General features: G+C 47.2%; 2 protein-coding genes across 8 annotated transcripts in view; one reads left to right on the top strand and one right to left on the bottom strand.

Annotated features, from left to right (window-relative positions):
• Positions 1-4706, bottom strand: part of UGGT1 (UDP-glucose glycoprotein glucosyltransferase 1) — a 38954-nt gene extending 34248 nt beyond the window's left edge. For 2 of the 3 annotated variants that reach the window (XM_083868686.1, XM_083868688.1), the window contains exons 1-3: positions 4658-4706; positions 2113-2248; positions 231-313 (exon numbers count right to left, since the gene is read on the bottom strand). In XM_083868686.1, the coding sequence (XP_083724812.1) occupies positions 231-313; positions 2113-2237 (208 nt within the window). In that variant the 5' untranslated portion in view covers positions 2238-2248; positions 4658-4706. Of the gene's footprint in view, positions 1-230; positions 314-2112; positions 2249-2386; positions 2448-4657 lie in introns of those variants that run through there. The other variant, XM_083868687.1, reaches the window with a different exon arrangement.
• A 2066-nt stretch (positions 4707-6772) lies between these two features.
• SAP130 (Sin3A associated protein 130) lies at positions 6773-26647 on the top strand (the record flags this gene model as incomplete). Of its 5 annotated transcripts, none has more annotated exons than XM_083868486.1 (20): positions 6773-6884; positions 7667-7902; positions 8451-8609; positions 9672-9783; positions 11284-11408; positions 12179-12303; positions 12876-13026; positions 13214-13304; positions 13591-13695; positions 14720-14861; positions 15416-15537; positions 17873-18175; positions 19150-19324; positions 20553-20657; positions 21678-22039; positions 23354-23599; positions 23896-24021; positions 24706-24809; positions 25480-25593; positions 25800-26647. In XM_083868486.1, 20 exons carry the CDS (start codon positions 6773-6775, stop codon positions 25956-25958), a joined length of 3174 nt encoding a protein of 1057 aa, XP_083724612.1. In that variant the 3' UTR covers positions 25959-26647. The 5 variants fall into 5 exon arrangements, with proteins under 5 accessions (XP_083724612.1, XP_083724611.1, XP_083724610.1 ...); XM_083868485.1 differs by having other exon boundaries at positions 23351-23599; XM_083868484.1 differs by having other exon boundaries at positions 19147-19324; positions 23351-23599.
• Positions 26648-27066: the final 419 nt, after the last annotated feature.

The raw sequence follows: 27066 nt of genomic DNA, 5'->3' as shown, positions 1-27066 counted from the left end.
TATTTCATACTTCATGTTGAAAAAGTATCTGGCAACCAAAGTGTTTCAGACTCATCCACTTTAGCTTTTCTCAAATGGATATCCAAAAGCCTTGAGCACATTACAGCTAGAAATATTACTGAAATAAGTATTTTAAAAGTCAAATGAGAACTAACACAATGGAAGATGAAATACTGTGGTATATTTTTCAACTATCAGTCAGCATCAAGGAAAAGACAATAAAAACTCACCATCATGCTCAGCTGTCTTAATATTCTCACTGGCTTCAACAAAGTTCCAGAATTTTTCTTGACCTTCTTCTGACAAAAATTCACTAAGTAAGATGAGAAGAGTGAGCTAGATCTCCAAATTTTCTCCCAAGTTACAAGTCTAATAGCTGGCAATGCTTTACAGAAAGTTAGCACCCACCACCTATATGAGAAAACTGTTACTGGGAAAAGCAATGCAGGAAGGCCAAAAACAAACCAACCCAAACAAATAATAGCTGCAGACCAGGACAAGCACACAGCCCATGAGAGCAGCTTGTAAGGCACCTACTGATCCTTTAAATGGCACTAACAGGCAGCAGTGTCCATCCTGGTGGCTCTCCTCCCTAATCCATTTCTTTGTTCTTTGCTATCTGCATTTTATGAGAAACACACTTTTTTGTTTATTTTGCTAAAACAAACTGTAATTACGAGCTTTGGAGGGCTTTGGTGGAGGTTTCCTGTTTGCTTAAACCAGCTAAAGGAGAACTCACAGCTGCAAATCACATATATTCCCATATATTAAGCATATAACTGGGTAGGTATGCAAGGTCAGATAACGAAATTCATCCTCTAACCATTGCCAACCACAAATACTGTATCGTGTCCTCACATGTCACAGAGTTGCTGTGCTAAAGGATGCTACAACAGAAGATGTGGAGCTGCCCACTGCCACAGTAACTTGTGTGCTCCAATCCAAGGGAAGTGCTGCTTGAACTCCCCACTAACAAATGGCAGCGCTGGGCTGAGTGCAGGGACCAGCAGGAGGGATTTTACACTGCAGTGCTGCATCATGCTGCAGTTCACCCCAGGTGAACAGTCCTTCCCTGCCCAAAGCCTCTGAATGCAATGGATCAAGCCTTTGGCACAGTATTTTGATTGTTTGCTCACTGTTTCACACTCTCTTAGGTTGAGTTTTTCCCCAGCAGTGTCACACAGTCTCAGGGTATCTAAACCCTGGCATTAACACCTGTGCTTTGCATTTTACTGCTTAAGGAATTTTCAGTCTTCAGCTTCTCCAGAGAAGGTTACAGAAAAGTAATTTCACCTAGGACACACCTGTCCTCTGAATGAAAGCCATGCTCATGGGAATGAAACCTAGCAATGCTCAACTTTTTTTTTTTTTTTCATGTGAAACAATCTGCAGTGAAACAGACAAAATTCCACATTTGGCAATACCCTTACGTGATACAAAATTAAGCACACATGAACTTAAAATTCTAAAAGTCCTACTGACATCTCCAAACTATAATATGACAAAATTAAACAAAATTTAATAAACAGGATTTCAAAAGTGCTAAGCAGACTGGCACTGAAAAGAACATTTCACTTCCTTTTTACACAGCATCTTTTTTTAAAAGAAGTCTTTAATACCATAGAAGAAATGCTCCCAGGGTGACATGCACAAATCTTAACAAAGCAGTTGACTTTAATCAATGCAAAACTCACATGAACAAAGTTAAACTCAAGCTGTACTGAGCTAAATATATACGAGCAGCAGACAAGTATCAAAACCTACAACATTGAAGTAAAATACATTTAGCTACAAAATCTTACAAGAAAATGCTAAACTCCTCTAATGCTTTGAGTAAAACTTCATAAGGCAAAAAATACCCACTGTGTAACTGTTTATGGTTATTAATGTTTGTTCTAATGCAAAATGAAAGAATTTATCACACAAAAAAACTGCTACTGTCTCCTCTAAAATACTCCTCCCATCTCCATGCACAGCAGGGATCACATTCCCATGTTATTACTGTTGGTAGTGACCAGAAATCAAAGTGCCACACAACAAAGTGAACACCTCACTTTATCCTCTAAGCATATTCTGGTTTGACAATGAAAAAAAAAATCACAATGCACTTACCTTGTTTCAAGGAGTAAAGGAGTTGAAGACCACTTTGTAGTTAGAGATGTTGTCACAGCCTTAGAATCTGCTTTTACAAGTGAAGAGCTGAACCAGACTCCAAGAACTGCAATAAGTATTCCCATTTTATAGAAGACTGAAAAAGATGAAGGAAAATAATAAGTTTTGCATGGTCTCTTCTTATAGATACAGGATGTCAAATATATTGAGATGTGTGTTAAGATTTTAAGATTGCATTTAATGCAACACATTAATGAAAGGATCATTCTCTCACCTGGGCTTACAAAATCAGAAACTTGAAGAGAGGCAAGGAATTTACAAACTTATTCCTGAGATGCAATTAAACCTAAAGCAATTCCAGCTTCTTCTGTGTTTATGCTTTCAAATGAGCTTCTGTTCTGGGACACCAACACCACAAAATTCTTGCCTTAAGAGGTATTGCAAACTGCACACATTTCAGACTGGGTGGGAAAACAACCTGCTGCTCGTTTTGTGGGAGGTAAAATCACACCCTGTGTTAGCACAGATCCAGCAGCTGTGGACAACCAGAGTCAGAGGAGTCAGGCAAGGATGAGGTTCCCCAGTCAGTCCTTTAGGGTTTTTGGGGAATGAAAAACAAATATTTCCTGGCTGCACTAAGCACCACCAAATTTAAAAGCTGAAAAATTAATGAAATAATGCAAACATACTCAATTGATACAACCCATTGTGAGAAATGAACCAAAAATATTAAAATTATGCCATTTCTTTATTGTCCTTCATTTTGTGTATTTTCAAGCCTTTGTATTCTCTGGCCTACACACCAAAACATATTTGAGTTGAATTTCCTTGCCCACAACTCTCAAGCTTATGAAATACCTGAATTCTTCTGTTGGCTTTACATTGCAGTCTCCAAAGATTCAAGCTTTTTTTTCTCCTCTCTGGCTGTAGTATTTATATTTACTATACCCTCAATATGCACTCAAGTACTCTTTCATTTCTTTATCTTTTTTTTTTTTCCTGGATAACTCATTTTCCATGCCCCCCCTGCACCTAAAAATCATCCTGCTGCAATTCTACATATATCACAAGCTGCCAGGATCTAAATTCTGCCTCTTTTTTATTACATTCTCAATATAAAGAATAGGGTTATATATCTGTAGCTCTAAGCTGCCTGTATATATAGATAAACAAACAAACCAAATCCTACTCTCTTTAAAAGTTTACACCCCTCCAGCTAAACGTTTCCCAGCAATATCTCAGACATTGTTCTTTCTCTGGGGATAAAACCAGAAATTCCTGCTGTGATCTCCCAAGAGCAGCTTGGTCAGCTGCACAGCACATTTGCTTTATGCCACACCTGGGAAGGAGACAGATGGCACCACAGAATGGTCACAGCTATCCCTCCCTGTGTGCACAGGGGGAAGCTCAGCCAATATTTGTGGAGTGGAGCATTGGCTTCTGCCAAGTGCAACAAAAAAAAAAACCACAGTTCACAGCTCTTCCCAGAGATGGAAGACTGGAACATACATACACTGGAGTTTGGAACAGGTAAATGAATATCAAGAACAGCACTCTCATGACTGAAGCTCCTGTGCTGCTCTGTTGTGCCTGCTTTCCTGCTCTGGGAAAGACTGAAATAAAAGCCTTTTCCTGTACGAAATAGGAAAGAAACCAAAGGACACATTTGTGACCTGACAGTTTAGCCAACTGAAAACCTGCACATTAGAAATATCTGCAAGCCCTCAATAATAACAGCCATAAAACAAAGGAATGACCGATATCTCAAAATAAAACAGACCACGGAAAAAGAGGGAAGAGGCACGGGAATGAGTGTAAGTGACACAAGGAGACCCGGCTCTGTGCCAGGTAACAAAGGAAAACCCAGTCTGAATTCTGACACTGCAAAGCAGATTTTTCACGCCTCGGCTGTAAATACTTTTCCTCCTTATTTTTCTTCCAATGACTCCCTTTAAAATACTCCTGGAAAGTGGCGCACCCGGCCCCGGGGAAAGGAATGAACGAGCCCACACTCAGGCAGTGCCTCTGCCGTGCCCGCCAGGCCGGCCCGGGGCAGGCGGGTGAAGGGCAAAGGAGAGCGGGCGGCTCCGGGGCCGGGGCACAAGCTGAGGCGCCCGGTCTGAACGGGCCCGGCACAGAGAGCAGCGGGCCCCGAGCGCTCACTGCGAGCGCTTTAAAGGCGAGCACGTCCTTTAAGGGGCTCCGCCGCCGCGCCACGGATCCGAACCTGAGCGACGGCGATTCACCGCTCAGCCCACGACTAGAAACCATGTCACTGGAGCGCCGAGCAGCTCAAAACACACACTAAACCCGGGCCCTCAGGGCGTTAATGGTGCGGGGCACTAAACCCCGGCACAGCCTCTGCCGCTCCCCCTGTCACACCGACCCCCACGGCGCTCGGAGGCCGCCCCAGGGACCCCTCCGCTGTCGGCCCCGCAGCGAGGCTCCCCCCGGCCCCGGCCGCCCGCTGCCCCCGGGCCCGCCCCGCGGCCGGCGCTCCCCCGGGCCCCGCCGCGCCCGCCCGGCCGGTACCGCGGTACTGCACCTGCGAGCGGCCCCGCGCCCGCCCGGCTCCCGCCGCCCGCGCCGCTTCCGCTTCCGCTGCAGCCCGGCGGCGGCGCGCGGCAGTGACGGGGCCCGGGGCTGCCCCCGCCCGAGCCCGAGCCCGGCCCCGGCCCCGGCCCCGGCCCCGGGGAGCGCCCTGCTCACCGTCCCGCACGCTTCTTCCGTGCGGTCTCGGGTTAAGGAGGTAACCTTGCCCGAAGCGAAGGTGGAACGTGTGGAGTTTTCCTGGTGTTAATTAGCCCGTGAGCGGTCGGCAGCCTGTGCTGCTGGAAGGAGGGTTTGTGCAAACAGCTTCCTTCGGTTGCTCGTTTGTTTACTGTGTAAGGACGGGGGGAACTGAAAGCAGCACACGGCGTCCCACCGCAGCCAAACACTCACTGCCCGTGGCCGGAGCTCCCTCAGCCCTGCTCGCAGGGTGCTCACAACACAAACACTCGGTTTGCCAGGCAGACATAGGGGTTATTTACGCGAGATTCTGAAATTTCAGACGTTTTCTTCCTGGTTTCGTTTTAAAACATTATTAAAACTCGTAAAGTGGCAGGTGTCTGGCTGACTTCGTCGCTGAGCCTCAAACCATGAGAGCAATACCATTAAAAATGGTGGTGGTGTGGTGTGTCTGTGACCAAACCCGGGGCAGCCCTTCACTGGCGGTGTTTCAGGGCTGTGGTGTGCGCCGTCTCCAAAGTTTGTGGAGGTTTTTTTAATTCCCCCCCCCCCCCCCCCCCCCCATCCCAGTGATAGTGTCCCGCCCCGATCCCCCTGTCCCCTCCCAGGATGGGGGTTGCGGACTTGGGGAATCCCCGGGGTGCTTTGGGGACCCCCCGAATTTTAGGGGGATTGGGATGTCAAACCCCACAGATTCCCAGTGCTACCCCCATATCCTTGTGTCCCTTCCCAGGATTGGGGGAGAGAACTTTGGGGACCGCCCGAATTATGGAGGTTTTGGGACGTGTTTGGGGTGGTGACTCCTCCGTGCCCTCCCCAAGGACCCACAATGACCTCCCGCCATGTCCTCTTGTCACTTCCCAGGATGGGTGTTGGGGACTGTGCGGGGAGAGCTGGGGTTGGTCGGGTTAGGAGCGCAGGAACGGGATGCGCAGCTCGGCGTCGTGGCCAGAGCGGGTCTAGGGCAGAATGCGCGGGTCTGTGAGGGCAGTGTGCGGTCCCTGAGGGCACTCTGTGGGTCCCTAGGGGCACTCTGTGAGTCCCTGAGGGCAGTGTGCGGTCCATGGGGGCACTCTGGGTTCGTGAGGGCAGTGCGCCGTCCATGGGGGCAGTCTGTGGGTCCCCGAGGGCACTGCACGGCTCAGGGGTGGCCGCGGCCTGTCCCGCCCACCCAGCGTCCCCCCGGAGACCTGGCGGCGCGCGGCCAATGGCGCGCTCGGGCACAGTGCCGCCCCTCCCGCGCCTCGCGAGATCCGCGCCCGCCACAACCCCAGCGTGGACTACATCTCCCGGCGGCCCCGCGGGGCGGGCGCGGCAGCCAATGAGGTGAGGGAAACCAGGGTGGGCGGGGCCGGCCGGGGCCAATCGGGTGCGGGCAGCTGCAGCGGCGGAAGCGGCGCTCGGCAGCGGCGGCGACGCGGGGCGACCGGGCTCAGGGACCGGCGCACGGCACCGCCCCGGGCACAGGTACTGCCGTGGCCGGCGCACGGCACCGCCCAGATCTGCGGGCCGGGGGTGGCTCCGAGAAAGGGCTGCGGGTAGGGGGCGGCGGCCGCCGCTTCAGAGCGCGACGGCGGCCGGGGGAGGACGAGCCTCCGGCTGGCGGAAGCGCTGCGGAGGGGCTATCGCGAAGGGACGGCAGCAGGGCAGAGCGGCGCGGTGCGGCCCGGCCCGGGGCGGCGGGGCCGTCGCGCTGCCGGGCACATCCGGGCCCTGCGGCTGACCGCGGCGGCGCGGCGGGGCGGGGCGCGCACGGCGGGCGCTGATTGGCCGGCGCCGCCCCGCCGCCATTGGCCGGGCGCCGCGCGAACCCGCCCGCGCGGGCGCGCCTGGGTGGGAGGGGCCGCGGGGCCGCGCCCGGAGAGCGGTAGGGCCGGGGGGACAGGCCCGGTGTCCCCTCATAACGGCCGCGCTGCCGCCCGCAGGTGACATGAGCTCGCAGCAGTTCCCCCGATCGGGCGCGCCTCCCGCCGCCCTGGGACCAGCGCCGCCGCCCATCCCCACCAGCGGCTCCGCCGGGATTATCGCCCCCGCCGCCACAGGTAAGCGCCGTCCCGGTGACCCCGCGCCCGCTTGGCCGAGGGGGCGGGCAGCGATCCCGGTGACCCCGCCCCGGCCATAGCCCCGTTCCGCCTCGGCGGGAGGAGCGGGGCCGCCCCGCGGGCCGTGGCAGCTGGGCCGGAGCCGCCGCGGTGCCGAGGGGGGGCAGAACACCGGGCCGGCAGGGCGGGGAGGCGCCTCCGCCGCCCGGGTCGGTGCGCAGTTGCCTGTCCCGCTCAGCCCCGCCGGTCGATGCTCTCAGCAGGAGTAACGAGTGGACGTGGGAGCATCTCATGGAGCTGGGAATGGGGTGGGAACTGTGATTCCAGCCTCTGCCGTCCCTGCCACCGTGACAGGGTTTCAGAAGTGACTGGGGGAGCAGCTTCGTTTTCAGGAGGGTTTATACTTGTTTTTCAGCTCGGTGATCAGATACAAATTGCATTAAATGCGGAGTTTTTCATGCTGGTTGATGTGGGACTTAATGGGAGTTACTTAGATAATTAAATATTTTTCACTTGAAAGAAAAGTTAGTCAATCTGTGTTTAAAGAAGCAGTTTAGATGGACTTCTCAGAGTTGCCCCCAGGTTGCCCAACATTCCCCACACCCATCAGTTCTGAGGGGAGCAGACAGTGCCAGAGTTCCCAGTTTTTTCATCACTGAAATACATTTAATTGTAAGAGTGAACTTCTTTAATTTAGATATTTCTGACATCTCACCTTTGACCGAGTGGGCGACTATAGCAAACCTTTTAACAATTCTTACCTTTTTCTCTCTTTCCCCCAGTGAGTGACGAGTCCAGTCGTGAGTCAGAAGTTGCCCCCAGGGAGCACATGGGCCCCAGTGGCTCCATCCAGCCCCGGGAGGAGAAGCAGGAGCCCGTGGTGGTCCGGCCCTACCCACAGGTCCAGATGCTGACACAGCACCACCCTGTCCAGTCGGGTGCCCCAGTGACAGTGACAGCTCCACCAGCACATTTGACTCCAGCTGTGCCACTTTCTTTCTCAGATGGACTTATGAAGGTAATGAGAGCATTCATCGGGGAAAAAAATGCAATCTGTATGAGTCGGTGTTGAGGAAAAGTAAATTACACCCAAGGCTTCCCTGCTTTTGTTCCTAAAGCTTTCCTTGCATGCTTCTGCTGTGCAGTGCCTTGTGGGTTTGGCTGTTCCAGGTGACACACTGAGGACTTGCTAGTATTTCAGCATTATTTTTGAGGGGAGTGTATGTTGTTTATCTTTGAGGAGAACAGTGATTTCCATCCGTTTCTGAAGTCTTTCATTTTCTCTGCAGGATATAATATTAACTGTTAATATCCAGTGTCTGTAGAGCAGTACCATAGCCCTGACAGATTCCACTGATGACTCATGCTAGAACCTGCATATTTCCAGGACAAAATATGCCCTTTCTTTGTTTGGAATAACCTAATGTTCAGCACCTTTTCTCTCCAAATATTTAGCCATAGTCACATAAACTTTCTCCTCAAGCTTTGACTCCACAGAATGATTGCTGCTTCAACCCTGAGCTCTCATTTGAAGTTGCCAACGTTTCTGTCTTTCATTTCTTGCAGCCTCCCCTGAAGCCCACCATGCCCAGCCGCCCCATTGCTCCTGCCCCACCCTCCACTCTCTCAGCTCCCACCAAGGTCCCTGGGCAAGTGACTGTGACCATGGAGAGCAGCATCCCACAGGCTCCAACGATTCCTGTGGCAACCATCAGTGGCCAACAGGTCTGTTTATTTGGTGGCTTTTCTGTTCCATCTCACTGCATGGTCAGATCAGTGCAAGTACAGCTGAGGTGGGGTTTTGCAGCAGGAGGGCAGGTAAAGAGAGCAGGTTTCCCTATTCAGTGCTGCTGGTTGTTGGATCAGTTCTGCTTGGACCATTAAACTTCAGGTTTGGTTATCACTACCTCTTTACAAAGCTGCTGATTTGTTGGAATCATCCAGCTGAGACAGCACAGCCAGGCTGTGATGGCAGAGCCATATCCAAAATCTGGGTCTTTCCTTAAAAGCTTCTGCAGTATCTGTGTCAGTTGGAGAATTTCTACTGTTAGAGAAACTGCTGAGATTCATTATTGCAGTGTTCTTCAGCTTCCCTGGGAGGAGATGAGAAGAGACTAGTGAACAGTTCATGGGTTTGCACTGTGTTCTTTTTGAACTAGGAGTGACAAAATTTGAGGGAGCCTGTGTAGATAATGTTTGGAAATTTTTTTTTCTCCTCTAACTTGACTACAGAGCCAGTCCTGGTGGTTTGAAAATAGTTTGTCAGAACACTCATTACTAAACCTCTCAAGTGCCTTTAAGTGGACTTGAGTTAGCCTGGCTAAGGATGTGCAGTAATTTCAGTGGATTTATCTTATAATAATATCCCCAAGAAGTCTAGAATTATACAAAAATAGAATTTGGTTCAGCATTTGCCAGATTTCCACCATTCTCTCTAATTTATTGGAGAGGGGCTGTGAAACTGTGCCTTACTGTCCCCAGTGCTAGAGGAGCCCCCTCTGTGGTTGTGTGTGGGTGGCTGCTGGGTGACTGTCACCCAAGTACCAACCATCAAAACACACCGGTGAAACAGAGAAGTGTTGACATCCTCCAGTGTCAGCAGGCTCTGTAACTTTATCCTGTACAAGCACCTGCCTCTTTCTCCACTCAGCTTTTAATGCATGCAGCCTTGGCACACCAAGTGTTTCTCTAAAATCTCTTTTCTGTCTCTGAGGCTGAGATATGGTAATTCTGAGGCCACTAATTCTTGTCAACACAGCTGACTTATTTTGTTCTTGAACTCTGCAGGGGCATCCCAGTAACTTGCATCACATCATGGCCACCAACGTGCAGATGTCCATCATCAGGAGCAGTGCTCCTGGGCCTCCACTGCACATTGGAGCTTCTCATCTGCCCCGAGGTAAAGATCCAGCTGTGCTGTCCCTGCCTTCTGTTCAGACTCTCTCAGCTGGGGCATTTAGCCCACACCTCTGAAACTCCTCACAGCTATTCCTTCAGATGTTAAAACTGCTAGCAGGAGTGAGGGTCTGCTGGCCTTTTAAGAGTTATGTTGCCTTCAGCCATTTAGGGCAGCACCATGTGACAGTGGTTGAAATGCTGGCAGATATCAGCACATCTGTTATTCTAATTCTTTGCTGTTAAAACAACCAACACGTTCAAGAAAAAATATCCATTGGTAGAGATTCATTTGTCCTGCAAAATGTCATGTACATTCTGGGTAGCAAGTATTCACATTCTTGTAGCCCCCTGTCACAGGAGCATTCATGCATTGTTATGCTTGCTAACCCATCATACTGTGTGCATTTGCATTTACCTGTGAGTTAATACTGGTGCCAACTACAGGCTCTTGTTTCCCAGGATTTTGGATGCTACAGCTTGTAAAACAGGAGATCAGCCCCTTGATGCAGCCTGTGCTCAGTACAGCCTGTCAGATTTCTGACTGCAGCTTTGCTTTCAGAGTCTTATGGGTTAGGTTTGCAGTTCAGCTTTAAATTGATCCAAATTCCAATACCATTTGTCAGTTTTATTTCCTTTTATGCTCAGTGTTATTTGCTCACTCAAGAAAAATAAGTTGATATGAGCAAAAACGTAATCTTATTTAACTAGAGCAGGTGGAAGGGCTGTGGAGGTTTAACTGTAGCTACAATAGTGTTGTTCACCTGATTCTGAGGGGACAGCTGCCACAGACTTGGACTCTCAATACACATTTTCTTTTTATCCCTGCTCTTTTTTTTTTTCTCTGGGTTTGAGTATTAAGTTTTGAGGTAGCAATTTCAATGGAGGACGTGTGCAGAATGTATGCAAATCCAGTCCATCAACTGACTGCAAAGCTATTTGCCTGCTACTGTGATTTATTATGATCAGGAGTGATCAGACAGGAGACAAATTAATCAATTGCAGGTTTAAATGGTGTGGAGTTCTGTTCCTGCCTTTTCTGGGGAGAGGTGTAGATGTTTGTCATTTGTGTGGTGTTACTTGTTATTTTGGTTTCCTTCTTTTGCAAGTGTATTTTTCTTCCGAACTCCATCAGCTGCAGTGAGATCATTGCTGGTATCAAGTGGCTTATTTACACATTGGCCCAGTAATCAAACTGAATTATTTCTACTGACTTCCATTGCTTGGAATAAGAAAACATGGTATTTGCAATACAAGGCTGTTAGAGGGGAATAAGAAATATCTCTGAAGCAAATAAATCTCAGATAATACCTACCCCTGCACACATGCTTTTGTAAACCTTATGTCTTTTTGTTGAAAGCCTTATTTTTACACCAACATCACATAACTGACCTGAATGTGAAATGCATTAGAGCTGAAGTACCAGCTGATGTCAGGGTCTCTCTGTGGTTGCGATGGAGCTGTTGTGTGAACAGAATTTTAACTCACTTGGTTTCCTCCCCAGGTGCAGCAGCTGCTGCAGTGATGTCCAGTTCTAAAGTAACCACAGTCCTGAGACCAGCCTCCCAGTTGCCAAATGCAGCTGCAGCCCAGCCAGCAGTCCAGCACATCATTCACCAGCCAATCCAGGCAGGTAGCAGCAGGCAACTCTGCACACCACTGACCACCAGCTCCAAACCTTCCTGGCACTCATCTGTAATGTATAACCGCTAATTGCCTGAAGCTACTGTCAGATCTCCTCCTGGTCTATTTTCTGTATTTCCTTCATAGACTTGGTGGGTTTTAATCTGTCTCCAAAGTGCTTAGAAACTGGGAAGACAATTTCATTCAGACACAATTTCATTCAAGTTTTCAAGTCTGAAAAGTCCAGTACAATGTGCTGCTGTTGATTTATTGTTCAATATATGAATTGATGTAGAATTTTTGAAATCGCACTAAAATATGCTTCGGTATATGTTGGCTTTTGTATAAGGAGAAGATTGTAGATCTTGTCTCCCTACAGCAGTTCTAGTGTTCAGCCTTATGAGAGAGGTTAAATATCTTCACACTGTGCCTTCAGTTAGGATCTCAGTCACCTCTGACTTCATGGGTGTACTTGGATTGGAATTTCTTTTCATTCTGAAGGGAACTGACCTTTGAGGTTTTTCCTAAAGACCTTCAAGAGATGAGATCTTTAACTTTGTTGGTTACTAGTTCCTGGTCTGTATGTGTGTTGAAAACCAAGACAGTTATGTTCAGGAGCTTACAGATCAAATCAGAAAGACTGTAAGTGTCTGAGTGCCAAAATTTAGTGACAAGGTGGAGGGAAACCAGTTTTAACCGATTAATTCCTAATTGTTCTCTAAACAGCAGAATTTCCTTTCTGAATGTTCTCTGTTTGACTTTTTTTTTTTTAATAGTCTCGTCCTCCTGTGACGACTTCGAGCACTATTCCTCCTGCAGTGGTGGCAACTGTCTCGGCCACAAGAGCTCAGTCCCCTGTTATAACCACAACAGCAGCACATGCCACAGAGTCAACCCTCAGGTAATACCTACAGGGCTTTGACTTGACAGAAACTGCAGCAAGGGGAAATGTTAATCAGCCAGAGATGATAATCCTCTACATCTGGGATGATACAAAACAAAAGTAGTGATGCTTGCACAGTGCAGATCCTTGCAGTTCTGTGAATAAAAATAAAAACTTCCCCTTGCAGTTCTGTGAATAAAAATGGGTACAAGCATGAACCGCTGCTCTGTGTTATGAGAAGAAAAGACCTTAAGGAATCACTTTTGTAGTCCTACTCCCTGGGCAGCAGAGTTTGTGTTACAGGAACTTGTAGATATCTGGCCTGTATTTTTTTAGGAAGACACAGTGAAAAGTGATACATGAATGCTGAAATGAAGTTCCCTTTATGAACTGATAAGAGTTATGATAACAGTGCCCTCCTGGCTGGGTACATAGGGCAGATGAGGACAGAACAGTGTAGCTCAAATTCCTTATGTCGCTTTGCCGGCAGCGCTGCTGTCACTGGGGAGGAGGCTGAGGGCTGATGTGAGTCCCTGTGCTGTACCTTCCCTGCTCAGTATGACGTGGCTGATGGTTGTTTGTCCCTGCAGCCGGCCCACGCTGTCCATCCAGCAGCACGCCCCATCCGCGGCCATCAGCATCCAGCGGCCGGCGCAGCCGCGCGACACGGCCACGCGCATCACGCTGCCCTCGCACCCCGCCATCGGCACGCAGAAACCACAGCTGCACACCATGGCACAGGTAACTGCACAGCTCCCTCCTGCTGCTGCCGCACAGCTCTGGTGTCTATAGACTCCAGGCTAAGGTTTAATTCTGGAGAAGAGTTAGTGCGAAATTAATGTTCTGCGCGGTCAGTGCACGGTGATTCCATGCTGAGTATAGACTTTAAATGTAGTAGTCTTCTAACTTTAAGATTTTCTTTTTGTAGAAAACCATTTTCAGTACTGGTACTCCAGTGGCAGCAGCAACTGTGGCACCTATTCTGGCAACAAATACCATTGCTTCAGCAACCACAGCTGGTGAGTGTTCATGATGCTGTTGTGGTAGCACCGTGAGGGGCAGGGTTTATTGCTTTTGTTGGCTGCCTTCTTTGAATTTAGAAGAACCCAATCAGTCTTGACCAAACCTTTTTTTCATGGTAAAGACTGCATTTGGAGGTACATGAGCAGGCTTCAGGAGAGAAATTACTGAGTTCTTCAGGGAGGTTCTCTGGTTTGGGGGTTTTGCCCTCTTTGGGATGTAGATACACTGGCATGGGAGGGCTCCAAAGAAAGATCTCCTGTTAAGTTTGGTTTCTTTCCTCAGGTTCTGTATCTCACACCCAAGCGCCTACAAGCACCATTGTTACCATGACAATGCCCTCACATTCTTCCCATGCTACAGCTGTCACGACCTCAAACATCCCAGTTGGTGAGTGATTTCACTTCTCAGAAAAGTGTGTGACTGGTGCTTCAGTTTTTCTCTGTGTGCTGGAAGTGTTTGTTCATGTTAGCAAATTAAGGAGAGAAAGAAAATCATTTCAAGCTGAGAGAAACCAATTAATAGGTCTGCTGTTCTATTTATTTTTTTAATACCATGAAGAAATAGATGTTCTAGGAGGAGCAGGTAATAAAATGGCTCATTTACTTTTTCTGTTGAATTTTTAGATAAGCTTGGGCCTTTTGGCATTTCAAAACCTGCATTGGATACTCTAAAAGTCCTAACTGCTTGGTGACAGACTATGGCTTTCATAGCTGATTTTCTGAGTTACTTAATGTACTTCTTGAGGTGTTAGGTGTAACCTAGCTGGATTTGATTAGTGTGTTCACTTGAATGTAAAACACCAAGGCCTAAAGGTGGGAACTTTATTTGCGTAGGTGCAGAATGTGCCTGAGATGTTTCCTGCAGAACTGCATAAGTTTCCTCGTTTTCATCTGTTTTCCTGCTGACCTTGTTCTTTTGAAATCTTATAGTCTCTTTTTCAGCCATAAATTTCCAGGGAGTGAAATTGTATCTGATAAATCAGTGTTTCTTGTAAACCCCTTTTCATGGCCTCTGTCCACGGGCACTTGTCTGCCTTGGTCTCATTTCCCATGATTTCTGCTTTCAAAACTCCAATAACTTGTTCTTGATATCAGAATGGTTTGGGCTGATCCTAAATAAATTAACTTAGTCTGAGCACTGAAGTGACTTCATTAGCAAGTATAATTTATATATATGTATTTAGAAAATCTATCCATTCTGATATAAATTGATGAGAAATGCTTTGTTCTCCTATTTCTTTTGGCCTGTTCTGGATAGGAAATCATCTGCGGATGGGGTGGATTGTTTTGGGTTGAGAGGGAAGGGAGTAGTGCTGGTTATTTTGTTTGACAAGGTTATTGATCTTGCCTTTGCAGTGTTAACCAGCCTTTTCTTTTGACTGTCAATTGATGACACGTTTGTCTTTATGCAGCTAAAGTGGTTCCCCAGCAAATCACACACACTTCTCCCCGGATCCAGTCTGATTACACAGCAGAGAGGAGTAACCTCATCCCTCTGTCCAGCCACCGGGCATCTCCAAACCCAGTGGCCATGGAAACCAGAAATGACAACAGGTGGGCAGAGCTAACAGCTCCATCAATGAGTGTGTCTATGAATGCAGTTTGAGTGCCTATTTATATAAGTTTTCCACCCTGTGATATTACACACTTCTATTTAAGCTACACACTCATAGTCCTAGTTCTGTCTGTCATTCAATTCTGGAAGCCTTTTGCAAGGCCTCAGGTCACATGCAGTGTTTTCTTGGGGGTCAGTTCCTGTCAGCACAGAAAGTCTAATATTGTCAGTGCCCAGACTTCCAACAACATCCCCTCTTGTTTGAGTCATGAAAACTGCTTTGACTGCTTTGTCAAACCTCTGTCAGATATACTGAAGCAGACAAGGCAAGCCCTGCTGCTTTTCTACATTCTGCTGTGGTAGAAATAACCTTGTAAAAACTGGAAGTGAGGGGGATGGGATTTTGTAGTTTGGAATCAATTATGATAGTTGAGGTAATTGGTAGCTTAGTAGAGCTGAGATTGGAAAGCCCAGGGAGTGCTGGAGGGCAGAGGTTGAAGGTCAGCTGCTGAGCTCACGGGTGTGTAACACTTGCTCTCTCTGGTGCCCCTAGGCAGTCGGTGCCGGTGCAGTTCCAGTATTTCTTACCTACATACCCGCCCTCAGCCTACCCTCTGACTGCCCACACCTACACCCCCATCACCAGCTCTGTCTCCACCATCCGACAGTACCCAGGTAAGCCCAGCCTGGGGCCAGCAGCCTCGGGGCCTTTGCTGAGCTTGTAGCTCATGGGTGTGCTTTAGGGATGGAGGGGACTAGAAGGATTGGTACTTGACTCTGAGAATTAGTCACAAAAAGTCTCTGATTTGTTGACGGAGGGGAAAACTCATGGACAAGGAGTGTGATGCCTTAGGAACGCTGACCTGAAGCTAAAACTTATGGCATCAGGTGCTGAACTACTTCAGAGCCCACTAAATCCAGCTAATAACACTTTTCGCAGGAGTTTCATATTTGATATTCCAAGGGTTTTGTGTCTGTAAGTAAAAATTTTGAGTCTACAAATCAAAACAGTTTGGCTCCTCCAAACCAAGCCAACTCTTCGGTGCATCTTCATTCCCTGGTGTTCTGATCAGCTCTTTCAATATCTTTTCACGTGAATGTACAGTTTGAGAGAGAAACCTGGACCAAAAAGGGAAAAACTAATTTGCATTGCACACTTGCATTAATGTTCTGTTTAGAAAAATGGAGCAATTACTGTATTTGAATAGTAACAGTAATTTGCAGTCAAAAAAATGATGCACAACCCAAACTTTTGTCATTCTGTGACAAAATTTGGAACATTTTTACCTTGCTGGGTCATTTAGGGGTGTTCTCTATAATGTGATAGTTCCCACTGTCCAGGCTGCAAGAATATGCACAATGTGGATTTTCATGGCATATCTGTGTCTGCTGGCAGCTTGTTACCTGTGAGCAGTACAGAGGGAATCCAGAAGGATTGGGAGGTGGCAAAGCCCATTTGTTGAACAGGAAAGTGTAGAATCATAGAGTTCTTTAGGTTGAGAAAGACGTTTAAGATCATTAATTAATCTAGCACTCCTAAGACCACTACTAAACCATTTTCCCAAGTGACACATCCACACATTGTTTAAATACTACCAGGGATGGGAATTTTGTCACTTCCCTGAGCAGTCTGTGCCAGGGCTTAACAGCCCTTTATGTGAAGAATTTTCTCCTAATATCCAATGAAAACCTTCCCTGACAGAACATAATTGCCCACAGCCAAGGGTTCCAGTTCTGGAGGCATGCTGGGGTGGTGGTAGGCTCATGGTCATTTGTATAAAGGCAGATCTATGTTCTTCGTCACGAGCTTATTGACAGAGACATTTTACTTGTTAAATTGTCTTGAAGAATCCATGGAAGGTATTAATTATGGCAACTTAAAGCAGAGCATTCAGGGTATGAGGAGGGAGGTGCAGCTATGCTGAGCACAGCTGGGTGAGGGTACAGAGGAGACTTTTTAAAGATCACCAAGATAACGAGAGTTAATGCAGAATTTTGGAAGAAGAATGTTGGCTTTGGTTTTCCAAATACTGGTTGTGTTTTACGTAGTATACTAAAAGGATTTTGTTGGATAGAAAGTTTTGCAACAACAGTGTTTTGACTAGGAGATTAAATGTGCCACACTTTATATACAGAGCCTTTTTCAGGGAACTGGTTTCAGTTTTTGACGCCTGTTTTTAGAGTGTCTTGTCAGCACAAGAACTTGATGGAAATCCTGTGACAATGATAAAACCAGCTTGTTCTGCACTGTTAGCAAGCAAGGCCATTGTTGGCAAGTTCACACTTGCATTCTGTGTGTGGCTGCAGAAACCCTGGTGCAGCTTTGCAGAGCCTGGAAATCTGGAGATCCATTATCTGCAAGGGTCCAACAGTGTTATTTAAGTGCTGCATGGGAGAACTGTAATGCACTGTCTAGTGGATCTGAAAAGGTGGAATCAGTTGTTTAGAGCTGTGAATTTATTTAAATGATGGAACTACTTAGAAAAGGTGTATTGTTGGAAACATTGTTCTGCCACTAAAAGATAATTGTGTCCATTTGAGCTGTGGGATAACTGTGAGCCCTCTTCTGAAGCCAGATAAGGTTGTGTTCAACTTCAGAGTTGAGTCAGCTTCAGAGCACAAGAAATTACTTAGGTTTCTGGTTACTTTTAATCTATTTTTTAAGCAGGAAATAATGCCAAGTGTTGGTACTTACCAGCATTGTAAAATACGATAGTGAGCAAAAATAGAGCACAGCTTTCTAAGCCTGCAATTTGAGTCTTCTGAAAAGCAGCGTTAAATTGATCTTTTCTCTCTTGCTGCAATTTGAAATCAAAACTGGAATGAAAATCAACAGTAATGTCTAATTCCTCTGGCAGACAATCATCTCTACCGCAACAAGCGGACCGGCAAATTAATTTTCAAAGCAAAAAAAAAAAAAAAAAGCCTTTGAAAAGTTAACATTTGAGCCTGAGGTGGTGGGGGGAGCTGAGGTGACCTGCTGGTGAGGTGTGTGTGTGTGTTGCTCCAGTTTCAGCCCAGGCTCCCAACTCGGCCATCACAGCACAGACCGGCGTGGGAGTGGCCTCCACGGTGCACCTGAACCCCATGCAGCTGATGACGGTCGACGCCTCTCACGCCCGGCACATCCAGGGCATCCAGCCCGCCCCCATCAGTGCCCAGGGCATCCAGCCCGCCCCCATCAGCGCCCAGGGCATCCAGCCAGCGCCCATTGGCACCCAGGGACTGCACCCTGCTGCACCCATGGGCGCCCAGGGGCTGCAGCCAGCACCCATCGGGGCCCAGCAGCCACCGGGCGACACCAAGACCTCGGGTAAGAGCTGCCAGCCAAGTCCTCCCTTCAGAGCAGCTGTCCTGCACATTTGGCTCTGGCTGATGATGTTGAAACAGTGTTGGCAGTCCAGAGGTGGACACTGAATACATCCATGCATGTATTCTCCCAACAAATACCTGCTGCCTGTTTCTGAGCTGGTTTATTTTTAAAGCCTGCTAAGGTGGAGCATGTGGGTAGCCTTGGATGGGATGGATTAGATTTACTTCAGTGGAAAAGGCTGGTAGTGCCTGAGCTTAAACAAAAGCCTTCAGTAGGGCCTTGTACGAAAAGTAATTTACAAATGAGCAAAGTGTGCCAGCTGTGCATTAGATCCCAGGAGCAATTAGAATAGAGCCAGGTACCTTCTGCTGTTGATAACCTGATCTTGAGCTGTGACAGAAACCATCTTTCATTATAAATGATTGGTCTGATAAAGCCCCAACAACTTACTGGAGGAATGGTATAAGGCATCCCAGAGAATATGCTATTGCGTAGCTGCAGGCACTGCACAGTGACTTCCTGGCTGTCCAGACGCTCTGCATCCCTCAGTTGGCCAAACAGGCTCTGGCAGAAGGTCAGAATGCAAACACAGCTGATGGAGCTTACATACAGCTGGCATGTGTTGCCATGTGGGCTCTACCAGAAGTGTTGCTCTGTTGACCCAGTTATGTTGGTGATCTCCGTAGTGATTTCTGCCTTTTCATTGCCTTCTGGAAAAGATGATTTCCCTAGAAGCGGTTGTTAGGCAGAAGTAGTTTCTGTCTTCCCTGTAGAAGGTTCAGTGATCAGATGGCTCATGTACTGCTTACAAAGGAGTCTGAAAACTCTGCAGTTGGAGACTGGAGGACTCAGAGAGTGGACAGGATATGCTCTGCAGACACCTGCTTTGTCATCACATTCCGTTAAGTAACTGCTGCTTTCCTCTCTCTGTCGGTGTTTGTCTCTGCTGTGTCCATGTCTGTCCTTCCCAGCAGTAGTCCTGGCAGATGGAGCCACCATTGTAGCCAATCCTATTAGCAACACATTCAACACTGCTTCTGCAGCAACTACAGTGGTGCAAACCCACAACCAGAGTGCCAGTGCCAGTGCTCCAGCCCAGGGCTCCTCCCCACGCCCGAGCATCCTCCGCAAGAAACCGGCCACCGATGGGTGAGTGGAGCCGCAGGTGACATGGGGTGACTCTGAGTGCAGTCCAGCCCAGCCAAATGGATCATTTCAGTGGAGATAAGGAATTCCCTGGCAGATTATTCAGTCAGCAATGGTGATCAGTGAAACAGTTCTTTCCCTCCCCCAGGGCAGGATATAGTTTTCTGTAGTGTCAGTAATAAAATGAGAAGAAGGACAGTTTGTCTCCTCGGTCTGGAAAGTGACCTTTTGAGGGAAAAGTGGATTCGAGGCTTTACTTGCTTAGTGTGATAAGAAGAAAGAGTTCATAGTCTACTAAAATTAGAATTGGGTGCTTTGTCTTCAGTGCTTTTCTTGGAAGAATATGTGGATGAGTGGAAAGGATAGGATTAGTACCCTGCTGTGAAATCTGATTAGAAAAAGGGAGGGAGTAACTTAAACTCTTAAAATATTTTATGTTGCCTGTCTATTTTTAAGTGCCTTAGTAAAGAGGCAAGAGACAGCTTTAGAATTAACAATGCACTTCCTCCCAACTAGCAACTGAAAACGTTTGGAACCAATGTGTCCTGTGAGATTAAAATTGCATATTTTTTATGTGGGTGGAAACCTTTTTTAAGGCAGAGAAGCTGCAGCCTGTAAAACTGAAAGAGAATATAAAGACTCAGGTAGATCACTAAAGACTGTTTCCATTTGAGAGGTTGTTTATTTTGGACAGCAATTTGACTTTTGGTCCTACAGGAGACTAAATAGTCTCTAAAATACCTTAATCAGCCTTATCATCCTAATATCCACACTCAGGCCTTGAGGTCCTGGAGTCAGGCTCCGACAGTTGTGTCCAGTGAAAGGGAGCAGGTGCCCATCTGAGCACTGTTCAGTTCCAGGTGATTTGCTCAGTCTTGAAGCAGGAGTGCTGGACAGCAGCATGGCCAGACCCCTTTGTCCACTGCTGGAGCCTGGCACTTGCAGCCAAGTGTTCTCACTGTTGGGATGAAAGTAAAGCTGGCATTCTTGGAGAAGCCCTAAATTGGATTAGACTGGGCCAGAGCAACTAATCTTTTATTCAAAAGAAAATAAAATGCCTAATTCGAAAAGTGAAGTGAGACTCTTTGTGTAGCAAATTGGTTACACTGAAGACAGAGGGCAGCCATAACTCCTGTCCTGGTTTGTGTAAGAGAGCTGATTTCTTTGCTCTCTGGGGTGTTTGTCTTTGCACCAGGGAGGTGGGAATCCTAGACCTGTCTGTCTCTTTCAGGCTGGCAGTCAGGAAAAGCTTAATTCCCCCTCAGCCACCTGAAGTGGCCAGCACACGTGTGGAGAGCACCATGCGAAGCACGTCTGGATCACCAAGGCCTGCTGGGTAAGACTTCAGGAAACAGCCAACTGCAGCATAAAAGTTTCATTATATTTGTTTGAGTTGTGTTCTTAGGCTATTGCAGCATTTTTCTTTCTTGTGGGAAACAATCTATTTTGAATTTGTGACAAACTCAAACTACCTTGACAAGTTCTGTTGTTTGTGAAGCTGAGGAAGTTGCCTTTAAAAGCTGTGGGGATGATCTTTCACAGAAACAAACAAAACCCCTCTGCTATTGTAAGGGGAGATAGCCCTCAGAACTATTTTCTATAGTACTTGAAAATTCATGCTGAGGAAAGGTAAATGCAACTTCTGCCCTGCCTCACTTGAGTTCAGTGGCTTTACAATTTGTTGTTTTATAACTCTAAGCCACAGTGGGAGCTCCTGCAGAGGATGGGGCCAATACAGTTTTGGGTAAAGTTCCTCTTGGCTGCCTTTTAAAACTGTTTTGATCCTCTTACAAGTATTTTGAAGTTACCTGGAATTAGTCATGAGATTTGTTTGTCACAGTGAATGGAAAAAAAAAGTATTATCTGTAATCAATACAAAGGATTAGAAAGGGAGATGAGGAGGAAATATAACTGAGCTTAAGCCTTCTCCTGTTCTTAAGCACTTAACTGAGCCAGGTGAGTGCAGGAAAAACTGGATAGTCTGACTCCACCTTGGCACTTTTGTGTGAGTTACTGTCAGAATAGGACACAAAAATAAGGATGTTTGACTCCAGTCAGGAGGCAGTAGAAATCAGGTTTTATTTACAATTCATTCAGCCCTTTTATAACATGCTGTGCTAAAGGCACGTTACTGGCCCATAGGACTGACACCTCTCCCATTGGCTCAGTAACAGAAACAGGAAACAACACCTGTTGTTATGCGAAAGGAATATCGTTTACACAAGGTTGTTTTGGGAAAAGGAAAACTATTGAGAAGTTTCCCTTGGGAAGAGCTCAGCAATTCTCAGGCTCAGAAAATACCAAGCCCACAAGTTACAGCTCACTTCACTTTGCTTTGCTTTTATTTGTGCTGCAGTGGCAAGCCAAAGCCTGAGATCCACGTGTCCATGGCCACCCCAGTCCCTGTGTCCATGGAGGCAGTGTGTAACCAGGGTGCAGAGCAGCCCAGCATCACGGTGCCCCCAAGCTCGCAGCAGCCGCCCTCAGCCATTCCCACCATCATCGCGGCCGCCAGCCCCACCTCCCAGCCGGCAGCAGCCCTCTCCACCATCCCAGGGGCTGTTCCAGCTGCTCCTCCCACCTCCACCACCATCGTGGCAGCCCCTGCTCCTCCATCCACCATGAGTGGGGCTCTGTCAGCAGTGCTGGGCCCTGTGGTGCCGGAGATCAAAATCAAAGAGGAAATGGAACCCATGGACATCATGCGACCCGTATCCGGTAGGTGGCTGGGAATCGTCAGGTTTGGTTTTTTGGTCTTTGAGACAGTGGAGGAATTAGGAGGATTTCAACAGTTTCATCTTTAAAATGTAAGGACAGCTCTTCCATGGGTAGTACAGAACACCAGAGTTCCCATATGCTTTATAAAGATCTTTTTTGCCTTTTTCCTAATCTGCCATGAAATCACTTCTTGTTGTGGCTCCTTCGTTCGTGTTCAAATGATCCAACTCCAAAGAGTCTGTGGGAATTCCTTGCCTAAAATGCACATGCTCAGCACTGATACCAACATATTATGGAACAGCTCAGTTAAATTCAGTTTGTTTACAAATCCTGCTGTTCAGGTCCTGTGGCCTTTCTTCTATGTGAGGAATTCATGGCCAGAGTAGGACTTCCTAGGGCCCTCATGTGATTCATGCATCTTTTTCTCTAGGACTTCTCAAAATGTTCATTATATTGCCTTACTTACCCAGCTTGGCCATAGTTGCTATCAAATGGTGTGGGCAGTAAACTCAAATCCCTATGGATCTCATTGGGCACTCTATAGTGGCAAAGTTCATGGGTTTCAGAGTTCAGGTTTAGCTGTTGGTTTTATCACTCTCCTTGAACTTGTGTGTTGTCCTGTGAGAAAGCTACTCCTTGCTGCAGATGTGTCTGGAGCATCGGCAGATAGCATTGAGCTCTTTGGGGTTCTTCTGTCTCTTCCTGCCATTTGTGGCCAAATTGTCAAGAGATCCCATCCCAGAAATTTTGTGCTGCAGCCTTAGTCATGGCTGATTGCCCCTCCAAGTTCAGGGAGTGTTCCCTCAGACTACCTGCCATGCTGCTGCCAGCTGCACAGGTGTTTTGGTTGGTGCAGTGACCTGCTGAGCAGTGCTGAGAGCTTGGCAGTACAAGCAGACTCCTGCAAAGAGAGTGCTGCAGTCCTGCTTTGATTCCATCTGGCTCTCCTATCACGAGAGAGTAGGGATTTGCTTACTATGACAGTGACCTGTGCTGGTGTTCATAAAGAGGGTTTTTTTAAAATAACACAGGCAGATGTTAGCATGACTCCTTTTTGTAACATTAAACTAACATAAGCTTCAAGTACAAAGCAACCGAGGGACAATTCTGCTCTCACATTTATGTATATGAGACACTAAAGGCTTATAGGCTTGTCCTAATAATTACTGCTGGCTTAATATCTGGCCTGTTGGTACCCATCACACTCCTCACACTGTGCTGAAACAGGAACTACTGTTGGAAGTAGTGTTCAAACAATGCATTGTCTTCCCACTGCTGATGGTTTGGGTTCTTCTCTTTCCTTCCTCTCAGCAGTCCCTCCTTTGACTACGAGCACTGTGTCTCCATCTTTGGCACTGCTGGCCAACAACCTTTCCATGCCTCCAAGCGATTTGCCCCCCGGTGCCTCACCGAGGAAGAAACCCCGTAAGCAGCAGCATGTCATCTCCACAGAGGAAGGGGACATGATGGAAACAAACAGCACTGATGATGAGAAATCCACTGCCAAAAGTTTGCTGGTGAAGGCAGAGAAGCGAAAGTCTCCTCCAAAGGAGTATATAGGTAATGACATCTCTGATGTCTTTGTTCTTATTCATGGGTCTGTACTTTCTCAGATAAGGTGCTCCGTCACATTCCCAGTTCCTAAATATGAGTAGTAGAGAATCCAAGTATCTGTTCTTCACCACTTTTTGTATAAGGCTGGGAAAACGTCAGGGAAAATTGATTTTCTCAACACACATTCTGTATGAGGTGAACCATAACTTTAGGTGGGACTTACTGATCTGCTGCTGGGGTTTTTGTGGAGGCTGACCTGTTTTCCATCCTGTATGATAAGGGAGCTGTGTATGTTTCTGCAGACGAGGAGGGTGTGCGATACGTGCCCGTGCGCCCCCGGCCGCCCATCACGCTGCTGCGGCATTACCGCAACCCCTGGAAGGCCGCCTACCACCACTTCCAGAGATACAGCGACGTCCGCGTCAAAGGTCAGCCCCACACGGGCACAGGGGAGGGAGGGGTCACACAGGAGGAGCTGTGGTTCTCTAAATGAAAAAATGCTGTGGTTACTGATGGATCTGCTCACGTGCAGTGGTAGAAACTTGCTCACAAAAGGTATCCTCATCACAGTGATGTGCTGTGCTGATCAGCTGCAGTGGAGTTTTCTTATTTGCCCAGTTTGATCACAGACATTCTGTATTTAGTGTAACTAGTCTTGTCCAGTAACAAATTGGCTTTTAAACAAGACTTTTTTACTTACTACAAGGAAAACAGGGATCAGATACTGTCTTCCAGACTTCTTAGCTAGTATTTTAGAATTTTTAAGCAAACTGGGTTTTCACAACTGTGCAAATACATCTAAGAGAGTAGAAGTAGCACAAGATATACCATTTGTTTGTGCCAGATGTTTGAAACATTGGGCACTACATTCTTTAAATGAGAAGAAAATGGTTATGATATAATGTTTTTGGAAGTACAGATAACCTGTCAGTCAGAGCAGTAGTCAGGTACATGGCAGATGGGAAGTCAATTTCCTGTCTGAATCAAAATGTTGCTCATTGTCATTTATTAGGATGTGGGGGGAGCAAAACTTGGGTTATTGTTGTTTGAGAAGAGAGGCCTGGCCAACTCCCGAAGTTTGAGTACTGTATTCTTGTGTTTCCTGCTGACAGAAGAGAAGAAGGCCATGCTGCAAGAGATTGCCAACCAGAAGGGTGTGTCCTGTCGTGCACAAGGGTGGAAGGTCCATCTCTGTGCAGCTCAGCTCCTACAGCTGGTAGGTGCATGGGGCTTGGAGCTTCCTGCAACATGGGGGAACATGAGGCTGTGTAAGGCAGGAAGACATTCTCACAAACTCAGTACACTGGGATGCCCTAAAGGAGCTGGTGTGTAGTGCCCAAAGGGAGTGGGACATGCTTTCCCCTTTCTCAGGAATGTGGCATAAGTGGCTTGGAAACTTGGAGTGTTGGTTTTGATCCAGACATAAGAGCTGATGTATTTTGTACAGATGATCAAAACTGGCAACTCCCTCCTGCTGATGCACAGGTCTGAAGAAGCGTCTGTTTGGGATGGTGCGGCTGATCTGAGGAGGCAGCACTGATCCACATTCCTGGATGCTTCTGTTTCAGGTTGGGGGTGAGGTAGGTGCTCTGCATTTTAGCACCAAACTCCCCAAAACCTCTGCATTCCTGGAATAGTATTGTGAGCAGTAGGGGAAGCAGTTGTGGTAGGATCCATGTTTCTTCAGAAGAGGAGCAATCCCGTAAATAGGATGTTAAAAGGAATGATAGTGCCACATTTTGTCAGAGGCTCTATTTTCTGAATCACTGACAGAGAGCAGCTGAGAGGGGAATGAATGATCACTGTTTCTGTGTAGCTTTGTTAACATAAGCGAGTCTTTGCCAGCCTGGCAGTGACTCTTCTCATGAGGGGCTGATGTCTTTTAGACCAACCTGGAGCACGATGTGTATGAGAGACTGACTGCCCTGCAGGAGGGACTCATTCCGAAGAAAAAGGCAGCGACCGACGATGACCTGCATCGGATCAATGAGCTGATACAGGTGGGTCCTGTGGCCTCTCAGCCCAAAACCAAACCCTTAGTTACAGAACCCTTAGTTTTGCTGTCAGTAGAAGCTAAAGCTGACCTAAGAAAACCCCATGTGGGTTCACTTCCTGTGTCATCAGTTACAAGGGGCACAAGTAGGGAAGTGGGAATGCAGTGCTTAGAGCAGGCATTCTGTTTTTAATGACAAGTGTTTCCTTTCAGGGGAACATGCAGAGGTGTAAACTCGTGATGGATCAAATCAACGAGGCTCGAGACTCCATGCTAAAGGTCTTGGATCACAAGGATCGTGTTTTGAAGCTTCTAAATAAGAATGGAACTGTCAAGAAAGTGTCCAAATTGAAGCGAAAGGAGAAGGTTTGAATGCAGACTAATGACTTTGGCAATGGAGAACGTGTACAGAACGGAGCTGAACCTTTTTGTAGTTTGGGTTTATTTTTAAGCAGAGCATTGGAATAAAAAAGGGTGAGTTTAGGGAACAGATGGACAATGTGAAGCCTGGTGACCTGAAGGGATTGTCCTTGATCTTGTCATAATGAACAAAGATTTCTCTCAGGCTCATCCCTTTTTAAAGTCTTTCCAGTCCCACTGTTTAACTCCTGCTGTGTCAGGTATGGACACAGCTGTCAGGCAGGAGGTTGTGCAGGGGACTCCAGGAGGCTGACACACAGCTATGGACCCAGACAGCAGCCAAGCTTCCAGCAGTGGAAATGGCACCTCTTTCTGTTACGCCATTCAGTTCTCATTCTGACCTTCCAGTGTCTAAAGCAGCCTTCTTACACCAGTGCCACTGCACTAGGGGATCTGCCACAAAGAATCTCCAACAGCTCACAAGTCCTAGCTGTCAAGATTTAAATAAAAAGGATTAAAAAAAACGGGGGGGGGGGGAAATCATTTCCAAGTGATATTGTAGTGTCTGTGTCTGTGTTGGTGCTCTGGGATACTCGTGTTGAGGCGCCTCTTGCAGCAGAGGTGCCATAGCTGGTGTAATGTTTATTGTACGTACCACATACATCCTGAAAACATGAATAAAGCAATTGGAGGGTTTTGTATGTGAGCAGTTTCTGTGCCTTTGTACCAGTGAAACTCTGCAAGCTGTAGACTGGAAAATGCACCTTTGGAAGAAGCCTGAGGGGAGAAGAAAGAGCATGTTGGGAACCAGCCAGCACCCTGTGCTGTGGAGGGTGAGTAATGCAGTTCCCAGTTCACATCCTAAAGGTGAAATATGGATTATCCCCCATGCACTTGTGCATTTACCCTTAATATTTTCGAAAAATTGCTGAATCAGTTCATTTTTAGTCTCTTCAGCAGGAAACTTCAGTGTCATGAACTAACTCTGTTAAGAATATATTCTTTTGCTCATCCAGTTAATAACAGTGGTGTTACCTTGCCTTTATTCAGAACTGAGTTCTTTCAGAACTTAGAGTGAAAATATAGTATTTATTCTTATTTCTTGATTTTTATAATTAGA

This window comes from Zosterops lateralis (assembly GCF_965231275.1).
Source record: "Zosterops lateralis genome assembly, chromosome: 10".
NCBI lineage: Eukaryota > Metazoa > Chordata > Aves > Passeriformes > Zosteropidae > Zosterops > Zosterops lateralis.
Note: the sequence above shows the minus strand (reverse complement) of the source record. Positions and strands in the feature narration are given on the sequence as shown.